The following is a 25,831-nucleotide window of genomic DNA, read 5'->3' on the forward strand; positions in this document are numbered from 1 at the left end:
GAAGTAGTGCTAGTTTTTGATACACGCAAGATTTTACACATTTAATGTTTACGTCCATTAGTCATTTTTCACACCAGTTAGATATAGCGTTAAGGTCAGATTGCAATATAATAACGTCATTATCACTATTATTTCTCAAAATATAACACAGTCGTCATAAAATAGATGAATGATTGATGATACAATTTATGACAGGTCATTAATATAAATAAGAAACAACAGGGGGCCTAAGAAGGACCCTTGCGGAATGCCAGAATGAACTTTGCAAACAGAAGAATTATGACCGTTTGCAGTAACGAATTGTGATCTGTTAGTGAGAAAGCATTCGATCCAATTTAGTAGGTCACTGTCAAGACTTAGTTGGCTTAGTTTGTAAAGTGGCAGTCTACGGCAGCAGCGTGGGTGGTTAGTAGGTAAATATCTTGCTGCACGATAAAAACGTTCCTTTCGGTTAGATAAGCGTTTGATGTAAGTGTTGTAGCATAACACACGCGCGTTAGATGTGATGGTACAGCAAGATACATACTTATTGATTAGTCGTTCAACTTCGGACGCAAACATATCCCACTTAGACTTCACTGAACGGGTATGAAAACTGCTTAAAATTGTATCTAGAAAAGTTGCTATAGCCAACTTTTTATCCTGTCAAAGGTTGCTTTTTATAGTCCCGTATCGTTTTCTTTTTTATCGCTTTTAGGACAGGGTGCACTAAATTAAAATGAAAGTAATGAATGATCACTGATGCCTGGTGCATAGGTTATAGCGATGACAAAGTCTAGTCTGTTTGTTAATATCACATCAAGAATGCTAGCACTGCTAGTAGTTGCCCTAGTCGGTAAAGCTACTACTTGTCTCGGGGAAAACATTGAACATAGGTTCACTCGGTTGTGGCGAAGACTGTAATGTGTAGAATGCGTTTGCGCTATATATTACGTTAGGAAAGTTTAAATCTCCGAGAAGAAACACAGGATGTGATGAAAATCGTGTGCAAACTTTATTAATTGCGTCGTGAAGTTGATTGACAAATGTTGAAGGCGAGAAGGGAGAACGATAGCATACACCTAATATTATCTTATGGTATCCGATGGTTACTAAAGCCCAGACTTGCTATAGTTCAGTATTAATATGAATACAGGAAGAAAGGGCCCCGCCGCGGTGGTCTAGTGGCTAAGGTACTCGGCTACTGACCCGCAGGTCGCGGGTTCGTATTCTGGCGGCGGCGGCTGCATTTCCGATGGAGGCGGAAATGTTGTAGGCCCGTGTGGTCAGATTTGGGTGCATGTTAAAGAACCCCAGGTGGTCGCAATTTCCGGAGCCTTCCACCACGGCGTTTCTCATAATCATATGGTGGCTTTGGGACGTTAAACCCCACATATTAATACAGGAAGAAAGAATGTCTTTCGAGACCGCTAGGAGAACGCTGCCTCCCCTGCGCACTGTCCGATCACAACGGTACTTGTGAAAATTGCTTGCGTCATCAAAGATTTCTCGATTACGGGCATGCGCACGGAGCCAGATTTCAGTCAAAGAAAGTGTCTTTGCGCAACATGTATCACTAGCTGATGATAAAAATTATATTTATTTATTACACTTCTAACGTTATAACATATACCTGGATATTTGATTTGCGGTTACCTCCTTCGCGCCACCCTACGTAGTCGTGTTTTTTGAAGAAGCCCATCCATTATCGACATGGTTGATACTGTCGCGGTTCAACGTAAGCAGTTCACCAAGACGTTGAGTCCGAGAACCGACAGCGTGTGTTTTTATGTAGGAGCCAAGAATAGGAGAGCTAAAAAAAGCACTTCCTCTTCTTCAGTGTCCCTTTTCAAGAGGCTGTTGGCACGCACATCGTCTTGGTTCTTTGTTTTAGGCGCGGCATTTGCCTCCCCTTAAAAGAGCACCGCCTCGATGCTATAGCTGAGCCAGTGAATTGCGCATAAAGTCACTTTGTAGAAGCGACGGTGCCTCGCAGAGTCACTCGCTGATATATGACGTAATGCGCACTACGTGCACACGTTCACGTCGGTGCTGGCCACGCGGTGTACAGTTTGGGCTATTGGGGACGACTTCATAGGTAACGTCACTTAGTCATCGCAGCACTCGATAAGGTCCGAAGTACCTTCTGAGCAACTTTTAGGATAGTCTCCGTCTTCGTACAGACGTCCATACCCATACCCTGTCCCCGATTTCGTACGCTACAGGTGTATGACGTAGGTTATAGCAGCCTGCGTCGTACTCTTGCTGTTGGTATATTCGCAGACGTGCGAGCTGCCTGGCTTCCTCTGCGCGTTGAATAAACGCGTCAGCACTCGTTTCGTTGTCATCGCAATCGTGTGGCAGAATCGCGTCCAACATCGTTCTTACTTCTCGTCCGTGAACAAGGCTGAATGGGGTCATCCGTGTGGTTTCTTGTTTCGCAGTATTGTATGCGAATGTTAGGAAGAATCTCGTCCCAGTTTTGTGTTCGATGTCCACATACATTGAAAGCATGTCTTCCATAGTTTTGTTGAGTTGCTTGGTCAACCCGTTGGTTTGTGGATGGTAAGCTGTCGACTTGCGATAAATGGTACCGCTTAGCACCAACACATGATCTAAAAGCGCGGCCGTGAATACGGTTCTGCGATCTGTTATAACGATCGATGGCGCACCGTGTCTCAGCACAATGTTCTCTATGAAGAACCAGGCCACCTCCTATGCTGTGCCTCTCTGGATGGCTTTTGTCTTGGCGTAGCAAGTATGGTAGTCGGTCGCCACTATAACCCAGCGGTTACTAACACTAGAGGTGGGAATTGGGCCCAAAAGGTCCATTCCGATCTGGTCAAATGGCGTTGTCGGTATCTGGACAGGGTGTAGCAAACCAGCTCGTTTCGTTGGAGGTGACTTGCGCCGCTGGCAATCGAGGCAGGTCCAAACATGATGCTTCATGGCAGTGGTGAGTCTAGGCCAGTAATACCTCCCTCGAATTCAGCTCAGTGTGCGCGTGTAGCCTAAATGTCCAGATGTAGCCTAAATGACCCGTCTGACGAGAAGTTCATTTTGTAAAGGACATTGTTTCGCAGACAAAACGACGATAGTCCTCTTGCAAAGGCTTTGGGCGCATTTGGGCTTCGTCCTTCTAAATATTTAATCAAGCCAAGTCGCTCAGGATTGTCATGCTGGTGTTCTGCGATGGTTGACGTGTCGAGGAATCCGAGAAACGCTGTCTCTTCATCAAAAGAAGCAGCCGACTCTATTGGTGATCGAGACAGGCAGTCGTTGTCCATGTGTCGTTTTCCCTACTTATACACCATCTTTATATCAAACTCCTGTAGTCTAAGGCTACAGCGTGCCAATCGCCCGAAAGGATCTTTCAGACTTGTTAACCAACACAACGAAGGGTGGTCACTGGTAACCTTGAACGGGCGGCCGTACAAGTATGGGTTAACTTTCATTACTGCCCAAACCACGGCAAGGCATTCCTTTTCAGTGGTCGAGTAATTTGCTTCTGTGCGTGACAGAGTTATGCTTGCGTAAGCGATCACTCTTTTTTCGTCATCCTGGCTCTGCACAAGCACAGCTCCGAGGCCAACATTGCTGGCGTCAGTATGGAGCACTGTAGGGGCTGTCTCATCAAAATGGGCAAGCTTGAGGGTCATGTGTACACGTTGCCGCAAGTCATTTAAAGCAGCTTCCTGTTCGTCGCCCCAAACAAATGCAACGTCACCCCTCGTGAGACGAGTCAAAGGTGACGCAATGCACGCAAAAGCTGGAGTAAATCGCTGATAATATGAACAGAGACCAAGAAAACACCTCACGGCCTTTTTATCCGATGGTGTTAGAAACTGTACGACGGCGGCAAATTTATCGGGATCTGGACAAACTCCTGCGTAATTGACGACATTTTATTTATTTATTTTATTTTTCGATACTGCAGGCCAATATGTTGGCCCATGCAGGAGGGGCAAAAACAAAACACAATAACAAGGCATTCACAAAAAGACTAACATTGCAAGAAGAAAAACATACAGTGCAAGACGCTTGCTTCGCAAAACAATTTACACAAGTGATAGCAACAAAAAAAAATCTTCAGACAATAACAGAACACTACATAGAGCATGAAATTCACCACACAGTTGTAAGAAATATTTAACACTGATCCTATTTATACTAAACAATAAGAGAAGTGGTTTTCCAATTCTTTTGTAAAGTTTTCCGATTGTATGACGTTAAAAGGTAAAGAGTTCCATTCTTCTATGGTGCGCGGAAAAAACTGTTCATGTGAGATTTGGTTTTGGCGAATATAGGCGTGAGAAAAAAGCTGTGTCTGTGTCTAGTCAACCGTCTGTTTTGGGGTACTAAAAATTGAGGCTTCTGAAGGCCAATTTTACCTTTTATTATGCTGTGCAGGAACTGTAAACAACTAAGTTTACGGCAATGTTCTAGTGAACCTGTTTTATTGGTAAGCATTAGAAGTGAAGGGGAATGTTCTCTTTTGTATTTTCCGAAAATAAATCTAACAGCCTTCTTCAGCGCATGCTCCCAATTCTTGGCCAAGAAAATACAGTTCCTCAAAGCAGAAGTGATATTTCTCCAGCTTGAGCGACAGGCCTGTGGCCCTTATGGCCTGCAAGACCATTTCCAATCGTTCAAGGTGTTCATCAAACGTTGTAGAAAACACAATGACGTCGTCAAGGTATACTAGGCAGGTTCTACATTTAATCCCAGAGATAACGGTATCCATAAGACGCTGGAAAGTAGCAGGCGCGAAGCACAAGCCAAATGGTAAAACCTTAAATTAGTACAGTCCATCCGGCGTCACGAAAGCGGTTTTCCACGATCCCTGGGTTCTACTTGAATTCGCCAATATCCGCTCTTTAAGTCCATGGAAGAGAAGTAACGTGCGTTTCGAAGCCTGTCGATCAAATCATCTATGCGGGGAAGCGGGTACACGTCTTTTTTTGTAATTTCATTTAGCTTTCGACAGTCCACACAGAAACGCGGGCTGCCGACCTTCTTCACTAGAACAACAGGTGATGCCCAAGGGCTTTTCAATGGTTGAATGACGTCGCCTTCAAGCATTTTTGCTATCTGCTGTTCTATCGTTTCTCGTTCTTTTGAAGCCACATGGTACGGATTTTGATGGATTGATCTAGCTGTGTCCTCTGTGATGATTCGGTGCTTGGTCAAGGACGTCCGGCCAACTTTCGAGGTCAACGCAAAACAGTCGTGGTACACGACTAGCAGCACAAGCAAGCGTTCCCGCTGTTGCTTAGTTAGAGTAGGGCTGACGTCAAGGTTAGGTGATAGGTCATGTGGGTCTTGTGCACGTGTTGCTTTGAATGCTGAAAAGCAGTCACAAACATCTGCGATCTCGTCGAAATGTGCCGAAGTCTGCCTTTTAGAAGGTGCCGTCGCTCGGAGGTGAAATTGGTCAACAGCAAGTTTGTTTGGCCGTCGGTGACATTTACTATTCCTCGTGCTACGGAAATCCCGTGAGTGAAAAGCAGTGAGGTTAGTTGGTCGGTGACTCATTCACCGTCGAACGGTACGTCACATGCTACTGAAACGAGAATACATGATCGAGGCGGCATGACTATATTGTGTTCTTTGAGACGAAAGGATTTGTGCTCTGGTGATGTAGGATTAGTCAGACGTGCACTCTGGTAAAATGAAACCACGCGTTCCGGGATGTTGATTATTGCGCCTTGCTCCCTGAGAAAGTCCATTCCTATATTTAAACCTTTGCAGCACTCTGGGAGGACGATGAAAGTCGTGACGAAAGAACAATCCCCTATGCTGATTCTTGCTGTGCATCTTTCAGTAGGGACCAGCAATTGACCACCCGAAGTTCTTATAAGTGGTCCTGTCCATAGCGTTTTTACTTTTCTAAGATGATCAGCCAGCTTGTGACTTATTATGAAAAAATCAGCACCCCTATCGACTAAGGCCGTCACTTGCTCTCTATCAGTAATTACATTGAGGTCGGCGCTCACCATTTCATCGTTGTTAATATTCTTCGGCGTTGAGTCGTTCTATAGCGGCAGTACTGAGGACTATTTATCGTCTTGTGGTCGATCTGTGACCTTACCCCGAGAGGTCGCCGCCTTTAGTTTCCCCGGTATGTGTAGAGGACGCCACCTGTTGCTTCTAGTAACTGGGAGGTGGCACCCCCACTCTGTATAAAAGGCATCGGTGGGCATTGAACGGGGCTTTTTGCTGTTGGTGAACTACGCGTTGTCGGGTCATTCTTCGCGGACTTCACGCCCACTTTTGCCTCGGCTAGCGGCGTCCGCGCTACCCGGGCACGTCACTACATGGTGTCAGAAGTGGGATCCTGCGACAACCGTGCAACATGCAGGATAACCCTGCCGCCGCCTCTGTCGTGACCGCCAGCTTCACATAGCGAACTCCGCCACAGTTCACTTTTGACAACCCAGCCCAATGGACGGCGTGGCTTCAACAATTCGAGGATTACTCCTTCGCCTCAGGACTGTCCTCTGCCCCCGAAGAAACCAAGGTACGCACGCTCCTCTACTGTATGGGTGCCCAAGGTCGCGAGGTGCTTTCGTCTCTCATGTCAGACGCCGAGGCCTATCGCTCGTACTCCGGCGTGACAACAAGTATTTCGGGATATTTTGTACACCCCGTCAACGAGGTATACGAGTCGAGCAGGTTCCACAAGCGCACGCAAGCGGTAGGCGAGTCAGTCGACGCGTTTTTCACGGCGCTCCGAAATCTCGTGAAGAAGTGCAACTACGCCTCTCGGGAAATCGACGACCGGCTGGTTCGGGACAGATATAATGTAGGTTTGCTTGACTCTCGCTTGACCGACCAGCTCTGCCGCAATCCAAAGCTTACACTGGACGAGGCGCTCATCCAAGCGCGTCAGTACGAAGACGCTGAAAATGAGAAATTGCGGCGTCAGGGGACAGGCCTTGCACCAGACGCACTGAACGTCGACGCCGTTGCGAACAACCAGTACCGAATGCCCGACGCCCCAGCATGCGAAGCTGCCGGAAGTAAAAGTAACGTCTGTCAGCCTCCCGAGTACCGCGCCGGCCCGAAGTCGGCATGCGATTTTTGCGGCCACGTCCCTCATCCGCGATCTGAGGGCCCAGCACGGTGGGCCACATGCAACCAATGTCGCAAGAAGGGACACTTCGCGGCGGTTTGCCGCTCGAATAATTCTAGGCGTTTAAGCCAAATCCAGCTCTGCACCGTGGATGCCACGCAAACAGAACGCCGGCACGTTGTTGTTCATGTCAACGGACGCCCCCTTCAATTCAAAGTGTATACTAGGGCGGACGTTTCGGTCATACCTCCGAGCATCGCCGGGTGCCCAGTAGACCTTGACAAACCCGATAATGAACGGTTGTTGGGGCCGGGCCGCTGCCGCCTAAGGTTGCTTGGGACGTTTCCTGCTACCCTTGCGTGGCGAGGCCGGTCGGTATGCAAAACGTTGTAACGTTGTACGTTGTAGCAGACATTGACTCTCCTCTGCTGGGGTACTCGGCGGTAGTGGACCTGGGAGTCGTCCAGTTTGTTGACACCGTGGAAGATGCGGAAGCTCCGAATAGGCCCCCAACGTCAGACAAGGCCACAGCTTCGCTGTTCTCAGGCCTTGGCGAGATGCCTGAAGAATACCACATTCGTATCAAGCCGGGAGCGATTCCATTTTCTCTCAGCGTTCCTAGGCGCATCCCTATTCCCCTCGAAGGCGTAGTCAAGAAGGACTTAGATGCCATGGAAAGGGACGGGGTAATCCGGCGAGTCACAGTGCCAACCCCGTGGTGTGCTGGTATTGTGCTGGTACCCAAACCCGATGGCGAATACAGAATTTGTGTTGACCTCACGAAGTTGAACCAAGTAGTTCTTCGATAGAGACACCTTATGCCCACAGAGGACCAAGTACTTGGCCGTCTTGGCAATGCCACGGTCTTCTCGAAACTTGATGCGAAATCGGGGTTTCATCAAGTAAGGCTATCGGAAAGCTGGCAGGAGCTGACTACCTTCATAACACCGTTTGGACGCTACTGCTATCGCCGCCTGCCCTTCGGCATCACGTCCGCTCCCGAAGTATTTCAGCGCCAAATGTCTCGTATTCTAGAGGGCCTGGAAGGGTGTGTGAACATGGTAGATAACATTCTAGTATTCGGCAGGAGCCGTTCAGAGCACGACAGCAGACTCCAAGCAGTCCTTCGCAGGTTAGAACAAGCGGGCATTACGTTGACTGTCTCAAAATGCTCCTTCAAGGTATCTTCCGTGAAGTTCCTTAATGTGGTGGGGAGCACCAGTGGCATCTCGGCTGACCCTGACAAGGTATCTGCTATTGTGAACATGAAGCCGCCGACAGATACGCATGGCGTCCGTCGTTTTCTGGGCATGCTGAACCACATTGGAAGATTTTTACCGAACCTGTCTGCCGTCACCACACCGATACGGCTCCTGTTGAACAAAAACGCGGTCTGGACCTGGGACCATGCGCAAGCAACCTCTTTCGAGACATTGAAGGGAATGGTGGCATCTAATGCTTGTATGGCCAGCTACAATCCAGAGCTACCCACCCTTGTGTCGGAGATGCCAGTTCGTTTGGCGTAGGCGCGGTTCTCCTGCAGGAGCAACAGACGGGAGAGCGACGGGCTGTCGCGTTCGCGTCAAGAGCACTGACTACCGCTGAGCAGTGGTACAGTCAGATTGAGAAAGAAGCGCTGGGTGTCTCTTGGGCTATCGAGAGGTTTGAGGTATTACTGCGTGGACTCAGCTTTGTTGTTGAAACCAACCATCAGCCGCTCGTCAGGTTGCTTGGTTCCGCCGATCTGGACCTCATGCCCCCTCGCATCCAAAGATTTCGCATAAGGCTCATGCAATATCGGTTCACAGTCAAGTATGTTCCAGGAAAGTACCTGGCCACGGCAGACACCCTCTCTAGGGATCCCGAAGACTCTTCCACGTCCGAAGAAGACAGCACAGAATTTTTTGTGTCTCTGGTCGTGGCAGCCCTTCCTTCAACCCTGGCCGTACGTCTTGAAGCCTTCAGGTCTCACCAAACTTCATACGGTGAGTGCTCCATGCTGAAAGCGTACTGCATGAAAGGGTGACCTCGACGAGACCGTCTGCCGCTCAACATGACGCGTTACTGGGACCACCGGGGAGACTTCACTGTATGCGAGAACATGCTGTTCATGGGCGGACGCCTAGTTTTGCCCGCAGCACTACGCAGAGACATCGTGAACCTGCAGCACGATGGTCACCAAAGCATCAATCGGTGCTTGGTGGTGGCGCGAGGCTCTGTGTGGTGGCCCGGTTTCAACAGCCAGGTTAAAGCAGCCGTAGAGAACTGCCCAGCATGTGATTCTATACGCGTTCAACGCTGTGAGCCCATGATAGCGACCGAGACACCATCAGCTCCGTGGGAAAGGGTGGCCATTGACTTGTTTCATTTTGCTAATCAAGAGTTCCTGGCGGTTGTCGACTACCGTTCTCTGTACCCTGAAGTCCTCACACTCCGGTTCACTTCTGCGGAAGCCGTTATTTCTGCGATCAAGAGCACATTTGCCGGACACGGAATCCCGGTGACTGTTATCAGCGACAATGGGCCACAGTTTTCCTGCAAAGCTTTTGAGGACTTTGGGAAGACATACGGTTTCGCTCATGTCACGAGCAGTCCACGCTACCCGCAGTCGAACGGTGAAGCAGAGCGCATGGTTCGCACGATCAAGGAGTTGTTTCTGAAGGCCACAGACCTGTTTCTGGCTCTGCTGGCATACCGTAACACTCCCGGTGTGTATGGCTACAGCCCGGCCCAACTGCTCATGGGACGCTCTCTGCGAACTCGTGTGCCAGCCACGGCTCAAAGCCTTGTTCCAGATTGGCCCCAGGGGAAGGAATTCAATGACAGAGATGCCGCCCAGAGACGAAGACAGCAGAGAGACTACAATAACTGACACGCAGCGCATGACCTTCGTGCTCTCGACGATGGGAAGGAAGTCTGGGTGCGTGACACGCGTGCAAGGGCGACGGTCCTAAGCCCGGCTCAGAGACTCCGCTCGTACATCGTCCAGACGCCCAGTGGCATACTAGTGAGAAACCGCAAACACCTTGTCCCCTGCAGCAATCCTCAGTCGGCCCCGTCAGATGAGACGGGAATCCCCAACCCTGCGACCCCGACATCGGCGCCGTCTCTCGGACCACAGCGGGCAGCAACCGGTAACGCATCGAACACTCCAGCTCCTGCACCTGCTGCAGGATCGCAAGGTCACCGTTACACACGATACGGCCGGCGCGTGGTGCCACCTTGGAGACTGAATTTGTGAGACTGCTGCAAGTACTTTTTCTTGGTGGTGTTCTTTTGGAACACTTGTGTTTGAGAGCTCCGGAAGGAAAGATGTAGAGGACGCCACCTGTTGCTTCTAGTAACTGGAAGGTGGTGCCCCCACTCTGTATAAAAGGCATCGGTGGGCATTAAACGGGGCTTTTTGCTGTTTGTGAACTACGCGTTGTGGGGTCATTCTTCGCAGGCTTCACGCCCACTTTTGGCTCGGCTGGCGGCGTCCGACTACCCGGGCACGTCACTACAGTATGGGCTGGGCAACCTTGTTCCCCGAAGGTCAGCAAAAGCACGCCGATTCAGTGACGATGTCTGAGTAGGGGACTGAGAGCGTGACTTGTGGGTGGAATTGGGCTGGCGATTAGGAAGCGACTCGGGATAGGATGACCACGTTGTTGAAGGTCCTCGAAAACCAGGGTCGTCATGGCAAACAATGTAGTCGGCGTTGGCACGGTGACCATCGTACCATGGCCGAGACGGGCGAAGCGATGTGTCGCGGTACCAACAATAGCGAGCTATATGGCTGGCACCACCACAGTTGAAGCAGAGAGGGCGCCGATTGACAGTGCGCCAAGCGTCCGTTCTGTGAAATTGTGGGCGTCCCATGTCCTCTCGTGGTGGTCAGTAAGGCGCGGCAAATGGTGGCTGGTCGCATGGAGACATAGGAGACATGGGTCGACGCCTGAAAGCCTCCTGCAATGGTCGCGACGAAGGTTCGTCTGTAGGTGGCTGGTAGTGTGATGTAATATGCGGGACGGGTGCTGGATGGCGGACAGCGTCGGCGTAACTCAGTTGACGCTGCTCACGACCGAGATCAGCTGCTGAAGAATCGTGCCTAAGTTTGTCACGAACGACTGCGGCAACGGCGGTCACTTGTGTATCCACTGGAGGAGTCCAAAGCTTCTGAATTTGTTCTCGGACAATATCTTTGATCAGGTCACGTATGGAGCCCTGATTGTCCTGAGTGACTGAAGCGGCGTTGATTGGCGTAGTAGTGGACGAGCGATCATACCGCCTCGATCTTTGGTGCAGAGCACGCTCAACGTCAGTGGCTTCTCCTATAAAATCGGCCACGGTAGTTGGGGCATTGCGCAACACTCCAGCGAACAGTTGTTCTTTCACGCCGAGCATAAGGTCGCGCAACTTCTTTTCCTCGGACGTATTGGGATCAGCCCGGCAACATAGGCGCGTTACCTCTTCAGCAAATATTTCCACAGTTTCGTTAGATTTTTGACGCCCCAACTCGAGCAACTGCTGAGCCCGCTCTCGACGGTCGACGCTAGCAAAGGTGTCATTCAGTTTCTGACGAAACTCATCCCATGTAGATATACAGCCTTCTCGATTCTCAAGCCACGTGTGAGCGCTGTTATCGAGAGTGAAGTACTTGCGGGCGAGCTTCTGTTGAGTGTTCCACTGCTTGATTTCGGCCACGCGTTCGTAATGCTCAAGCCAATCTTCAACATCTTTATGTGGGGCACCACCGAAGCGATCAGGCACAAGTGGCTGAAGAAGTGTTACCTGGGCTAGATTGGAAACGGAGCTGCCTTAAAAATTTTGGACCAACTGTGGCTGGCTGGTGGTGGCCGTTGGCAGAGGTACATAATGCCTGGCAGAAGTTCGTCGAAGGAGGTCAGCTCAGGAGAGAGGCCTAGCAACCGCTGACTGAAGCGGTGTACTGGGGTCGTAACAGGTGGCTGCGTGTTGGCACTTGATGAACGGCTCCCAGATGGGAAGTTGAGCATCGGCAGGCTTGCGACCCAGCACCTCCACCAGTGTCGCGGTTCAACGTAAGCAGTTCACCGACACGTTGGGTCCGATAACCAATGGCGTGTGTTTTTGTGCAGGAGCCAAGAGCAGGAGAGCTAAACAAAAGCACGTAGTCTTCTTCAGTGTCCCTTTTCACGTGGTTGTTGGCGCGCACATAGTCTTCGTTCTTTGTTTTGGGCACGCCAATACGTTTTTTTACCTCAGGAACTTTGTTGTACTCTGGCATATACATGTAACAGTTGTTATTTTGTAGGAAATTGTTGTAACGCAGCCTAATTGGCGAAGAACTGGGCTGAAGTTTCCCAAAGTCAATAAGTTTTTTACGTGCCGGCCTCGTTGCCACGGAGAAATGTTCGCTGACTGAGATTTTCCTATCTTTTATTTCATTGCGCAGTGACAGCACTTTCTCTTTTGTTTTGAAGTTAGTGAACTTGGCGACGATGGGGTGGCACGTAATAGGTGAGTGGTTACCCAAACGGTATACCCTTTGAAATGACTCGCTGGAAAAACGGTCAAGAACAGCAGAAACAGAATGTGTCACTTTTGCTTTGTTTTTCTGGAGTCTGGAACTCCGTGAAAAATTAAATTGTCCGTTCTCAACCTGTCCTCTAGCTCAGATAGCATAGAAATATTATTGAAGTCCTCATTTCGCCAGAACATACAATTACAAATATTCATTTTTTCCCAAGGATGGTTTGAGAGTGGAATTCTATTCATGTTGTGAACGAGCTTTCCTAAATTACTACGCTACCCGCATTCAGTATTGTGTTTTAAGTTTGTAAAATATTTTCACCTACATTGTTGAAGTTACAACCTTGTGTTCATTTCTATGTAGGCCGTATGTGTGCCTTCCAGAGTTGCGAAGAAAATTTCACGCATTCTTTGTTTAATTGTATTATTCTTTGGTATTGCATTTTCCTATCGTGCATAGACCGAATGCTTGTCTACAGTATGCTATAAATAAAAAATGGCCCCGTATTTGCATGTTACACTGAAAATGTCGTCAAAAGACAATAATCTTGCGTCTGGAGAGAGTGAACAAAACGTTTATTTGATGTTCATCACAAGAAAATCGGTGAATTGTATTCTGGAGGCGCTGCATTAGAGTGCCTTGAGCGTGCAACAGAGGCGTGCGAGTGCATCAAGTCATGTCACACTTGAGACATGAGCGCTATCTGGCAGTTATCCAAAAAAAACGAAGCACATGCGCAGCGCGCCAGTCTCTAAGGTGATAAGGTGTAGAACGCAAGGCGACGGGTAGGTGCCACTAGCGTGTCGTCTTAGCAAAGTGTTGTAAACACTTGCCTTATCATGCAAGCCTTGTCTGGTCAGCGTAACGCGATAAACACTACGGTCCTTATAATTACTTATTTATGCTTTTTCTAATAAGAGACACGCATACAGAATATTGACGTGTTGTCATGGTGCCTCATATATGCGAAATAATTGCTTTTTAATTGACACTTACACAAGTATGAACGCTCAATCTTGAGCAGTATTATTGTGTGCTTTGCATGGGGTTGGCCGTTTGGAGTATCGTTTGGCCACTTTGGTGTCGCTTAGGTTACCGTTAAGGCCGAATAAACAGATGAATGACAGACAGACAGACAGACAGACAGACAGACAGACAGACAGACAGACAGACAGACAGACAGACAGACAGACAGACAGACAGACAGACAGACAGACAGACAGACCAAAAGTTTTCGCGTCGAATGTCCCCAAGAAAGACTATCGTCCTTTAAAAAAAGAACCACAGTGTTAGGGTGCGCACGGACTTCTAATATTGTTGGGGTAAATGCCCACGCTCTACACAAGAAAGGTTGTGGAAGAGAGAATACCAAACTTGACAGGCAGAAGAGTGCATGGACATCATGCGCAACCCATTACTGGGAAAGCATTTCATGACCTAAGAATTGTTTTCATAAACTCAAGTCCTCCAGTTGCACATATGGTATTTAAAAAAATTGGGAGACGACAAAACATGAGAGCACAACGACATAGGCAGCCAGGTACATAGATAGATAGATAGATAGATAGATAGATAGATAGATAGATAGATAGATAGATAGATAGATAGATAGATAGATAGGTAGATAGATAGATAGATAGATTCGGTTGCAATAGATCTGGTTTGCTAATATATGCTTCTGTTTTCATAGTCCACCATGGAACTGCTACGTGACTGAAACTTTGTGCAGGACGGGGCAGTCGGAGGCGGCTGCCAAAGCTGCCTTGTTGAACGGAACGGAGATGACGGCTGTTGGTGTAATAGCAACGGTGCTAAATAAAACGCAAGGAACCACGTCTACATGGACACAGTGGTGGTCTTCCCTGGATACGGTGACCTACAATGTTCTGGTCTACGCTATCATCATCGGGGGCCTTCTCCTGTCGTCCATGGCCCGCACAGTGGCCTTCTTTGTCATGTGTATGCGGGCCTCGGTGAACCTGCACAACCGCATGTTCAGCTGCATCATCCGTGCGCCCATACGCTTCTTCGACACGAACCCTATTGGTGAGCTTGCTAATATTTACTGCCATGCACTTTACTGAAACTCTAGGGGCAGGTGATCAACGTGCCGATCTACGTGGCCAACAATGCGCAATGCCGGCCGCAGAACGTGCCCGGCAAGGCCACCTTCAACGTTCGCAACATGCCTTCCTACAAAAACGGTCTCGCCAAGAAACGCCGAGTGCACGCCCGAGAAAGATCTGTAACATCATTCAATTTTTCTATATATCTGCAATTTTACTGCGATAGCAATTTTATGGACACTCTCGGCTCAATTTTGCCGCTGGCGTCAGGGTCGCCATGACTCACCGTTTATGTATACGTGTATATATATATATATATATATATATATATATATATATATATATATATATATATATATATATATATATATATATATATATATATTTATATATATATATATATATATATATATATATATATATATATATATATATATATTTATATATATATATATATATATATATATATATATATATATATATATATATATATATATATATATATATACGTATATATATGTGTGTGTGTGTGTGAACGCAAAAAAGAAAAATAATCCAGAAAAAGGCTGGCACGCAGAATCGAGCGTGGGATCTCTCAGTCGTAAGTACAAGGCGTTATCCACTCAGCCACGGAGGAGCACCTCCTACGACGTTCAAACGACAAGCCATTCATATCGACCACTTATTACTGGTGACGGGCATCACGGGGAGAACTATGATGCAATAGGATGGAAAGGTTTTCTAGTTGGTAATTCATGATAGTTGAGCGAACTGGGAGCGCGGGGGAAAACACAGACACAAAACAAAAAGAAGGCACACAGCACGAGCGCTCAACTAACAGCTGCTTTATTCTCACGTTCAAAGGACATATAGGTACACAAGGGTGCGCATAATTACACAAGAGTTGGAAATTTTCTTTTTCATAAAGACGCACAAGCCAAAAACGTCGTTACGTGCAATTTTCTCGGAGAAGGACTCATGGCAGCGGGCTGTGTCGAAATATCTGCAGAAGCATTCATCTGTGTAGCACGCGAACGACCCTTTATACATTAAAAACTCGGATGTTTTGGTTGAATACTTGAACACCAGTGAGTTTTCAGAGGTAACAGCGTTTAGTGTTCATGTAGTCGACCTATATTATTCTTTGCCGCATGATCGGTTGCTAAACTGCTTTGAGCAGTGCATTAGGGAAGACAATGCTGTCCTATCATTCAGTAATTGTACAGGAGTGTCAACTGAGTTCTTTTTAGAAATTTTGACATTTTACCTAAAGTCGACCTTTATCGTATGGCTTGGAAACCTGTACATGCAGAAATCGGGTGTGTGTATAGGTTACAGTGTTGCTTTTGCATCAAACAACATTTTCCTAGGGAAGGTGGACACCGCCTTAAGCACTAAACTACCGTCAGGCACAAAAATCTTCCCATACTTTATGATTATATAATTTTCGTAAAAAAATGTTCTGCAGTGAACTATGACGCTATTTTGGCATGCTTCGAGACGGAGGGCATGGGCCTCTGGTTTACCTCGGAGGTTCTGAGTAATCATAAATTGCAATTTCAAGAGCTTTCTCTAATCTTTGAAGGCAATCAACTTCGCTTGTAATATATTCTCCATCCGTGAAACCTGTTTCAAATTACTCGTCCGACCATTCCAAGCATATAAAACGAGGACTTTTACTGTCATGCCTTCGTTCAGCGCTCTAAAAAAACTGTATCCACATGGTGCACTATGGTTTCTTAGCGCAGCTAGGACGGTTATTCGGGGCTGGGTACCCGCCGTATCTAATTGCATTGGTGTGTGAGAGACTTCTGCGGATGGTAAGAAACGGTGATAATGGTGTGCGTGTTTCTGCAGAATGCACTAAAGGAAAGAAATTCGTGGCCGTCATACCTTACATTCCTAAATTGGCGCATTGACTAAAATCTGTGGGGAACTGGTTTGGTGTGCACGTTGTTTTCTCTGCACCCAATAAATTGGGCCGTATACATGCGCCATGGTGCATAGAAGGCGCAGGGCGCGTCAAAAAGCGGAGGATGTTTGCAGAAACAGGCAAAACAATTTGTTAAGTGTTTTTTAGTAGTGGCGTATAGCATACCGCCAACGTGTGGTCACATGTACATCGGCCAGACCAGGCGATGTTTGAATATACGCCTTAGGGAGCATTTGAGTTCCTTAAAAGGTAGTCCTTTTTCCCTTTTAGCTTCACATTGCAACTCCTGCAAGTGTCAACCGTTGTTTGAAAAGACAAGTGTACTTTTCCGGCATCCGCTTCAAACCACGCGTGAAATTTATGAAGCATATCAGATTTCTAGAAATAAGAATCAATCTATCAGCCATTCGTCATTATCGCTACTTGACTCTGAGTTTAACTATATAGATAGTTAGTATACAAGTGCTTCGAATGAACGGCACGCTTGCTGCTCACACAATCATCTTAATCCTGTTGACATGCGCACCGTTGTGTACTTATATGTCCTTCGAACATGAAAATAAACCAGTTGTTAGTTGAGCGCTCGTGCTGTGTGCCTCCTCTTTGCTTTGTGTCTGTGTTTACCCCCACGCTCCCAGTTTGCTGAACCATAAAGAACTATGATGTTTTCAGCATTATGAGCAAGATGGTGAATGATCGCGCGTCGCCACATAGTCACGACGAGAAGGCGCGCACACTCATCTCCCGTGCGTACTTTGCTTAGACGAGAGGAGGGGGGGACCACTCACTCGCACGCTCCTATGTCACGATGGGAAGGATCGTACATCATGGGTGACCTTGGGCTTTTTTTGGAATGATTCTGTTGTAGGTACAGGGCGCACAAAGGTCCCTGCAATCGTTGCACAGTCTTTGTTTGCGAAAAGGGCGCGCTTTTCAGACACAGCGAAGTAACAACGAAGACGCTTATTTGCGTTCATTTTTACCTGTGAGTACGCTTCATGCGTTACTTGTGCCTGAGAAGCGCGGGGCACGTTTCGATCTGCTTGCCATTCTGCGCGTGACTTGTCAATTTCTCATCGCACTCATTGCTTTGCCTTCGTGGCAAAGTTGAGACTTTTTAATTTAGATTACAGGCACAACGCCTGTAATCGAAATTCCTGTTGTGTATGCTTCAAATCTTACGCAAGTTGGAGTTCATACCTTGCAAACAATCATGGGCCATGCTCCCGGCCGCACTCATGAATTATGAGCTTACGCGTTTCGCACAATATGAGATTTTGGGGCCTGTGCTCACCACTTGTGTTTTGCATGACATCTGCATTATTTGCAGCAAGCTTAGCCAAAAGATTTTGAATGAACATTCTTAAAAAGGTTGGCATATTAGCCAAATACTAACCGTTCAGTTGTCACATATGGTAGTAGACTTTCAGTAAGGGAGGGAAGTAAAATGCAGGCTCGCGAAATTTACTACCTACCTTTGAAGGGGGTAGTGCTGATTCGAAGTGTTAGTAAATTAATTAATTGTTAGTGAGCTCTCTAGCAACCTAATCATCGTATTAACTCTAGTGAACTACCGTTAACCAAATATAGGTTTACGCCCATTTTGTTATGTGTGCGTGTGCGTCAACGTCATTATGATTCGATTACAAAAATATCGCATAAAAAACGAAGAGGCAGTGTCCTCGTACAATAATAGCTGTTAACTACATGTTCTAACTTCATCTGCTAACTACATCTGCTAACTATACGGTGCTAACTAAGTGCGTATCACAGTGACATACTCATAGAGAACTGATCACATATTCATATCAGCACATTTTACTCATATATGATCAAACATACGATTGTTAACAAATGAGCATATGATTATATGAGTATGTGAACTCATGTCAATGGTTCACAAGTGAAAACATACATGCAAGGGCCCGCACAGAACTTGAAGGCTTCGACCACGACCTCCTATATGGACTTACGACCTGCTTATCGGCGCAGCCCCTATGGAGGCTTTTGTGTCTGAAAATTAATGCGTAGGGACCCGATATGCCACCAGGTGCCGCCACGACTCACCCTCATAGCAGAAGGCGCCCGAACTTCGTTGTACACTTGTGCATGTGCGTCCTTTCACAGTTTTTTTTTCAATTTCTAACGCGTCAATTGAGCATTTCACAGATTAAGCGCCTCAAAACAACATTCTAGCTGTCAAGCACCACAGTGGCTGGTTACGGGGTCTCCTCTACCGGATCTCAGTTTCTGGGAAAAAAAAAACAAGCGAACACGTGCACGCACGTGCAGAAAAGCGTTCTCGCGGCTGCAGCGATCGGGCTAACTTGTAGAACCATGACATGCTGTTCCTAGTGATTGGCACATTAGAGAATTAAAAAATTAGACTAGCAAACGCAAGTATGGTGACATGGGGAGCGGTGGCATGAGCAGGTTTTAAGTTTAGAGAGCAAGTCGCGGATTCGACATACGCCATTGTCCTTCGATTTTTTTACTGGTCATGTAGCATCCCTGAAAGTGCGGCAGTACTTCGCTTCGGCTCCATACGGCTGCTAAAACGGCCATTTCCTGGTCTCTCGGGTGCCTTCAACAACACGAACGCTTTTGTAGAAGTGAGCGCTTTCTACTGACTCCTCTTGAAGTTTCGGCAAGCTCCAAGTGGGCCGTAAAGGCCATAAATCCAGTGACCTCGCGCCAATACTGTGCTAAATCTTGCGACGCGTTGCGCGGCAGCCTATCCACCTGAGACCAGCATTGAGGTTCAAGTTCAAGGTATGGAAATCGACCCTTGCCAGTAAGATCCTCGTGACCACACCAATTTCTCAGAGCCCAGGCGAACCCCCGGGAAACTCAAAAACCTACCCTCGGTATGAATGCTGATTCTTCTGTGCGAGAAACGCCTAGTCAGTCGCGGGAGACGCCGGAGTCCACCGGAACTCGCATGCTACAAAGCTTTTTGACGCATCTACGCGTTCTCCATATAACTTGCCAAGAGACGAAGCAGCTATCGCCCCTTTCATGCGATGGATATGAAGCGGTATTTCACTCCTAGTCTTGAGATTACGACGCTGCAGCCACGCTACCTCCTCACCGCCCTCATGCAGGCTGCTGCGGTGGCCGACCAATGTACACTGACCCTTCGTATTCACCTCGTCAACAATTGCAATGTCCACAGGGAATCAAAAGGACGCGCTTAAACTTGTGCTGCTCCACCAGATCTTTTTAGAAAAAAACATGAGTATACCATGATTGCATACATTGCACCCCCCGATGACTCAATGATGGATGCGAATACGAACGCCTACGGTAAGGAATCGCCACAAAAACTACTTGCAGATTTGATCTCCCGCGACCCTCACGAAACCATACTATATTCTTGACGAATGGGACTCACACAATCAATATTTATTACCTTTGGTCAAGCCACCATCCTCCGGAAAATCATATATGGTGGAGGACTGAATTTGTGCGCACCCTACACACTAAGGGTCGATATGTTTAGTAACTGCCGGACCATAGGTCACCGCACGGATGCATTCATTCGACCATGGTCGCAGAAATGCCCCTGATGTGGCCAGTTGCTTTCGAAGGAGGAAAATCCGAAATGCACACCAGTTTGTATAATCTGTGAAGGAGCGCATCTGTCGGGGAAGCCAGGAATGCAAGCACAGGCACCTACGTAAAATTACCAGGGCCACGTGAGTGTGTGAAGCATGATCCCAACAAGTAGACCACACACTAATACAAGCAAGTGCCCAATGCTCTGAGCAACCGGCCAGCCTACGAGACGGACACTCCAAGAGTTCCAACAGACCTACATAGACCAACAAGCTGAAGACCAAGAGGACCAGCATACCAGTGACCAACACCCCACCCTCCACATATACCCGTGACAAGGAGCTCTGAGCCCTGCATGTGGAGGTCACAACCCTTATAACCCAGAACCCTGCGCCCCCCCCCATCACCTCCGCAACAGTCGTCCCTAAACCCCCAACCCAGCCTACTGCGGAGTCATCAAGCAGCTCAGCCACACACTCCTCCCCCCCTCATAAAAATAAATGCTGTTTGGACTCGGTAAATGATAATCAGGCTGACCTCAAAAACTTGAAAGCCGAATTCAACGCCAAATTAGTAGCTCTGGAGGTGCGCCTCGAAGATAAATTCTCTTCACTAGCTGAGCAGCTGTTTCATTGTTTTGAGCAACAGATGAATACACTATGTTCACATGCCCAACTCAAACTCTAGAAAGTAAGTTGAAGCAATTTGAGAGCCGCCAACAGTGGCTCGACACCACTAGCAGCTTATCACATGGGGGGGTCTTTTATCTCCCTCACACACACCTCCTCACCCTACCTTACTTCCACAACAGCCATAGCAGCCAATCCTTGCTCCAACCGCGCTCCAATATGGCAGGTCGTGATTATTCTACCCATCTATCATTACTCCATTGGAACTGCCGCGACTTTCGGGGCAAGCGTGCACCGGTCCAGCTCTTACTGACTAGCCTTCCTGCCATTGCTAAACTTCTTTTGTTACAAGACACAAAACGCGACGCTAAACTTCTCAGTTGGCATGCTGTACACTCCGACATTATCGACGCTACCCGTGTGTCAGCACTCATTCACCACATCCTCAGTTGCGAAGAACACGTCATCACCTCCTGCACCCCATGTGTCCTCGTAGAGATCATCCCCACAAAAAGTCGGCACAGCTCCAACTATAATAGCCAATATCTACCACACCCCACGCTAGGCCATGACCACTCTCGATGCTCTATTCCAGAGATTTCACCACATCACGGGCTGAAACCCTTCATACATATGCGTTGATTTTAACTCTTAGCATACCGACTAGAGTTATCGGTACACTACAGCACGGGGTCGCAGGCTTCGCACTATCATCCAACACCCCCGCCTCACTACACGTAACAACTTACACACCAAGGCGACTCGGCAATTGCGTAACCATGCACACTAGCCAAGACCTCACACTCAGTCGTTCTCTCAACGATATCTCGTCCCGTACGCAATAACACTTGACAGCGACCATTCATTGTCACCATACAAATAAGTGTGGGAGCGCGAGGGCGGCGTGCGGCGAGACGTCAATAAAGCAAAAAAGAAGATATCCAACGACAAATGAACACGAAAATTTCAAGTGCATATCAGTGGTTAACCCAGCAACCCCACCATCTCCAATGCGAAGCCAACGAGTGGATTTCCGGGGCAGAGGAAACAGAAGCCTGAGCAGACAAAAGCAGCTGAGTTGGAAGATGACGTGGTGAGTGGTAGGTTGTCAAGAGACCGGCCGCTGAAGACGGGCCGTCGGGTGTCGGACCCGAGCCTCGAAGACTTCAACCAGCCGGGGCCTCCTGCCGTCGCGTCCACGCTCGAAGGGACCGTGGCCATCCAGTCGTGAAGTCCTGCCCAAAACCTGCAGACTTCAGTGCTGACAGGTGAGCGAAATCCGTCGGGCTGCGGGTTCGAGCTGTGCGTCCAGCTGCCTCACTAGGTTGCCCCTGGTTTCTCGAAGCATTGCCATCAGCCAGCGTTTCCTCATCGCCAGCCAGCCCGCGTCCTAAAGCCAGGGGCACGGCATTCCGGTTTGTTCATCCACTGAGCCTCAACGTGTTGGTGAGACTGAACTGATATCTTATCCTGCTTCGCCACTCATCCACGCCAGGATTATCGTTCATAGAATAGGGTCTTGAGCTTTAGTATTGGTTGGCGTCCAACAAATTGGCGTCCGCAGCGACATGACAACATCGTTTGTTTTTCATATTGCCACGTTCTATTTCCCAAGTTTTTGTTATCGTCCCAAAACACCACACGATTCTCAGCGCAAACCGCGCCTGCAGTTTTCGAGAGGGTTCCGGACTGTAGTAGATCATTTCGATAAGATCACGCCCACTGTGCGAATGGTACAGATTGTTCTGGAACGCACACCGCCGCCAGCGATAGCGCTAGAACATTCGACGGCGGGAGTATAAATGCCGACGCGCTTCGCCGCTTGTCAGTTGTTGATCGAAGGCCGACGCTCCATTCGCCGCTATCAGTCTGAGACTGCTATCTGTGCGAGACTGCTGCTGTAATTGGACTTTCTGTTTGCCGGGCACAGGTTCGCCGAAATAAACAGTTAAATTCCAAGAAGAAGTCTCCTGTCTTCGGCCACGTCACGACCCCGTGACATTTGGTGGAGGTGCTGCTTCGTTCATGTACCGGACGCCCCCGTCAAGCCGTGAACCCAGCCCACGTCGCGGAGAAGACACCGACGCCAACCAGGAGCAGCGAACAAGCCGCCGACAGCAAGGGCTACCACCGGAGTACGCGCTTCTACACGACAAGCCGCGGAAGACCAAGGCCATGACCGCGACTGCAGCGACAATGACAACCGCAGCGTCCCAGCCCACGATGGTCATGCATCAACCCAGGGAACCACCAATTTTCCATGGGTCATCCTTCGAAGACCCGGAGTCCTGGCTAGAGACATACGACCGTGTGGCCGCCCTCAACCACTGGGACCATGACGAAAAGCTGCGTCGTGTGTTCTTCTATTTAGAAGACACCGCAAGGACCTGGCTCGAAAATCGGGAGTCCACGCTCCGAACGTGGGATGTTTTCTGCGGCGCATTCCTGCAAACGTTCGCGAGCGTCGCTCGAAAAGAGAGGGCGGCTGCTTTATTAGAGACCCGAGTTCAGCTACCAAATGAAAATGTCGCCATTCTCACAGAAGAAATGACCCGACTATTCCGTCACGCTGACCCAGACATGCCTGAGGAGAAAAAAGTTCGTTTCCTCATGCGAGGGGTCAAACAGGAGCTCTTCGCGGGGCTGATGAGAAACCCACCAAAAACCGTCCAAGAATTTGTAGCCGAAGCGACCACTATTGAAAAGACCCTGGACATGCGCACCAGACAGTATAATCGTCGCCTGACTGCAGACTGCGCTGCTGCTCAAGCCAGTAACTCCGGAGACCTGCGTGAAACGATCCGAGCGATCGTGCGGGAAGAGCTGCGCAAGCTGTTGTCTTCGGCGCAGCCTCAAGTGGATTCGATTGCCGACATTGTGCGAGAAGAAGTTCGCAATCGCTTCAAATTCCCCACGCACCGCTGCCCGAGCCGGAAGCTATGAGCTACGCCGCTGCACTGCGCCACAACGCTCCTCCCCGTCCACGCCAAAACGCCGCCCCATCGCACTTCCGTGGACAGACGCCACCGCCGCCACCACCCCCATCGACGTCATACCGTTCGCCAGCGGCCCAGCGCAGTGCACCGAGGAAGACTGACGTCTGGCGCACCCCTGACCATTGCCCGCTCTGCTACCACTGCGGCGAGGCCGAACACACATACCGCCGTTGCCAGTACCGACAGATGGGATTGCGTGGCTTCGCCGTCAATGCACCGCACCCACCACAGCCAGGAGAACGACCACGTGACATCGCCGACTACCTGACAGGAACTCGGTGGACACCACGAAGCCCTTCGCGTTCGCCGTCGCCCAGCCGCCGCACGTCACCGCACCACCGACAGTACTCTGGCTTAACGCGGGGCCGGTCTCCTAGCCCGTATCCGGGAAACTAAGGGCAGCAACCGGTGGAGGTGCGGTTGCTGTGCGACGAACTACCGAAGATCCGACGACGACGACGCTGCGACGGAGCTTTCCGAACACAACGCCAACCAGGCAAAGCCCTGACGGCGAAAGCTCACTTACCGAAGGTGGCCTGACGACGCAACATGGAAGCAGTGAAACAAGCCGACGCAGCCGTGACCCGACGCCACGCCCTAACTGTAATGCGAGGCGGCGAATTAGCGACCTCGACGTTCTTATCGACGGCCACAGTGTGACCGCTCTCGTCGATACTGGAGCCGACTATTCTGTCATCAGTGGGTCGTTCGCCGCGAAGTCAAAGAAAGTTAGGACAGCTTGGAAAGGCCCTGAAATCCACACAGCCGGAGGTCATCTCGTAACGCTTGCAGGAATCTGCACAGCGAGAGTCACCATTAACGGCCGTATTTATCCTACTGACTTCGTAGTCCTACAGCGTTGCTCGAGAGATGTCATCCTTGGCATGGACTTCTTATGCCTCCATGGTGCTGTCATCAACCTTAAAACAAAGTCGATAACGTTATCCACAGAAGAAGCACTACCGCCGCGCACGCCGTCTGCACACCATGCCTTGAATGTGCTGGAAGAACAAGTCACCATTCCGCCTCGCTCAAGCGTCATTATTTCAGTCGGCGCTCCTGAATCACCTGACTTCGAAGGCGTCGTTGAAGGCAGTCAGCATCTGTTGGTCACCTGAAATATTTGCGTCGCAAGAGGAATTGCAGAGTTGCGGGGAGGCAAAGCAACGGTTATGCTCACAAATTTCAGCAATGAGTACAAACATGTGAACAAAAGAACAACGGTCGCATACATCGAAGAAATTGTCGAAGCCACCAGTGCTTTCGCCCTCGCCGATTCTGCGGAACCTGCTCAGAGGAACCAAGCCCCTCCCATAGCTTTCGACGTCAATCCCAGACTTCCGAACGATAAGCAAGAACAGCTCAATGCCCTGCTCCTGCAATACGAAGATTGCTTTTCGTCGTCATCGAAAATTCGGCAGACCCCAATCACGAAACATCGCATCACAACCGAAGCAAATGCCAGACCACTCCGTCAGAGTCCGTACAGGGTTTCGACGCGAGAACGTGAGGCCATCAAGAGACAAGTTGATGAAATGCTGCGGGATGATATTATCCAGCCGTCCAAGAGCCCATGGGCATCCCCCGTGGTGTTAGTGAAGAAAAAGGATGGGACCCTACGTTTCTGCGTCGATTATCGCCGCCTGAACAAAATCACAAGAAAGGACGTCTATCCTCTCCCACGAATAGACGACGCACTTGATCGGCTCCATAACGCCAAGTACTTTTCGTCAATGGACCTCAAGACTGGCTATTGGCAAATCGAAGTCGACGAAAGAGACCGAGAGAAGACGGCGTTTATAGCACCGGACGGCTTCTTCGAGTTTAAGGTGATGCCCTTCGGCCTTTGCTCAGCGCCGGCAACTTTTCAACGCGTTATGGATACAGTACTGGCAGGATTGAAGTGGCAGACTTGCCTTGTGTACTTGGACGACGTCGTCGTGTTTTCCTCGAGTTTCGACGAGCATCTTCGGCGATTTGAAGCTGTACTTCAAGCCATCAAGACTTCCAGACTCACAGTGAAGCCAGAAAAGTGCCGATTTTCGTATGAGGAGCTCTTGTTTCTGGGGCACGTTATCAGCAAGTCTGGAGTTCGTCCCGA

The 25,831-nt window shown here is 48.9% G+C and overlaps 1 protein-coding gene across 6 annotated transcripts in view; it reads left to right on the forward strand.

Annotated features, from left to right (window-relative positions):
- LOC119178190 (ATP-binding cassette sub-family C member 4) overlaps positions 1 to 25,831 on the forward strand; it is a 2,441,444-nt gene that overhangs the window by 1,539,979 nt on the left and 875,634 nt on the right. For all 6 annotated transcript variants that reach the window (XM_075869787.1, XM_075871012.1, XM_075871549.1 and 3 more), the window contains one exon: positions 14,278 to 14,594. In XM_075869787.1, the coding sequence (XP_075725902.1) occupies positions 14,278 to 14,594 (317 nt within the window). The remainder of the gene's footprint in view (positions 1 to 14,277; positions 14,595 to 25,831) is intronic.

This window comes from Rhipicephalus microplus, chromosome 1 (assembly GCF_043290135.1).
Source record: "Rhipicephalus microplus isolate Deutch F79 chromosome 1, USDA_Rmic, whole genome shotgun sequence".
Classification (NCBI taxonomy): domain Eukaryota; kingdom Metazoa; phylum Arthropoda; class Arachnida; order Ixodida; family Ixodidae; genus Rhipicephalus; species Rhipicephalus microplus.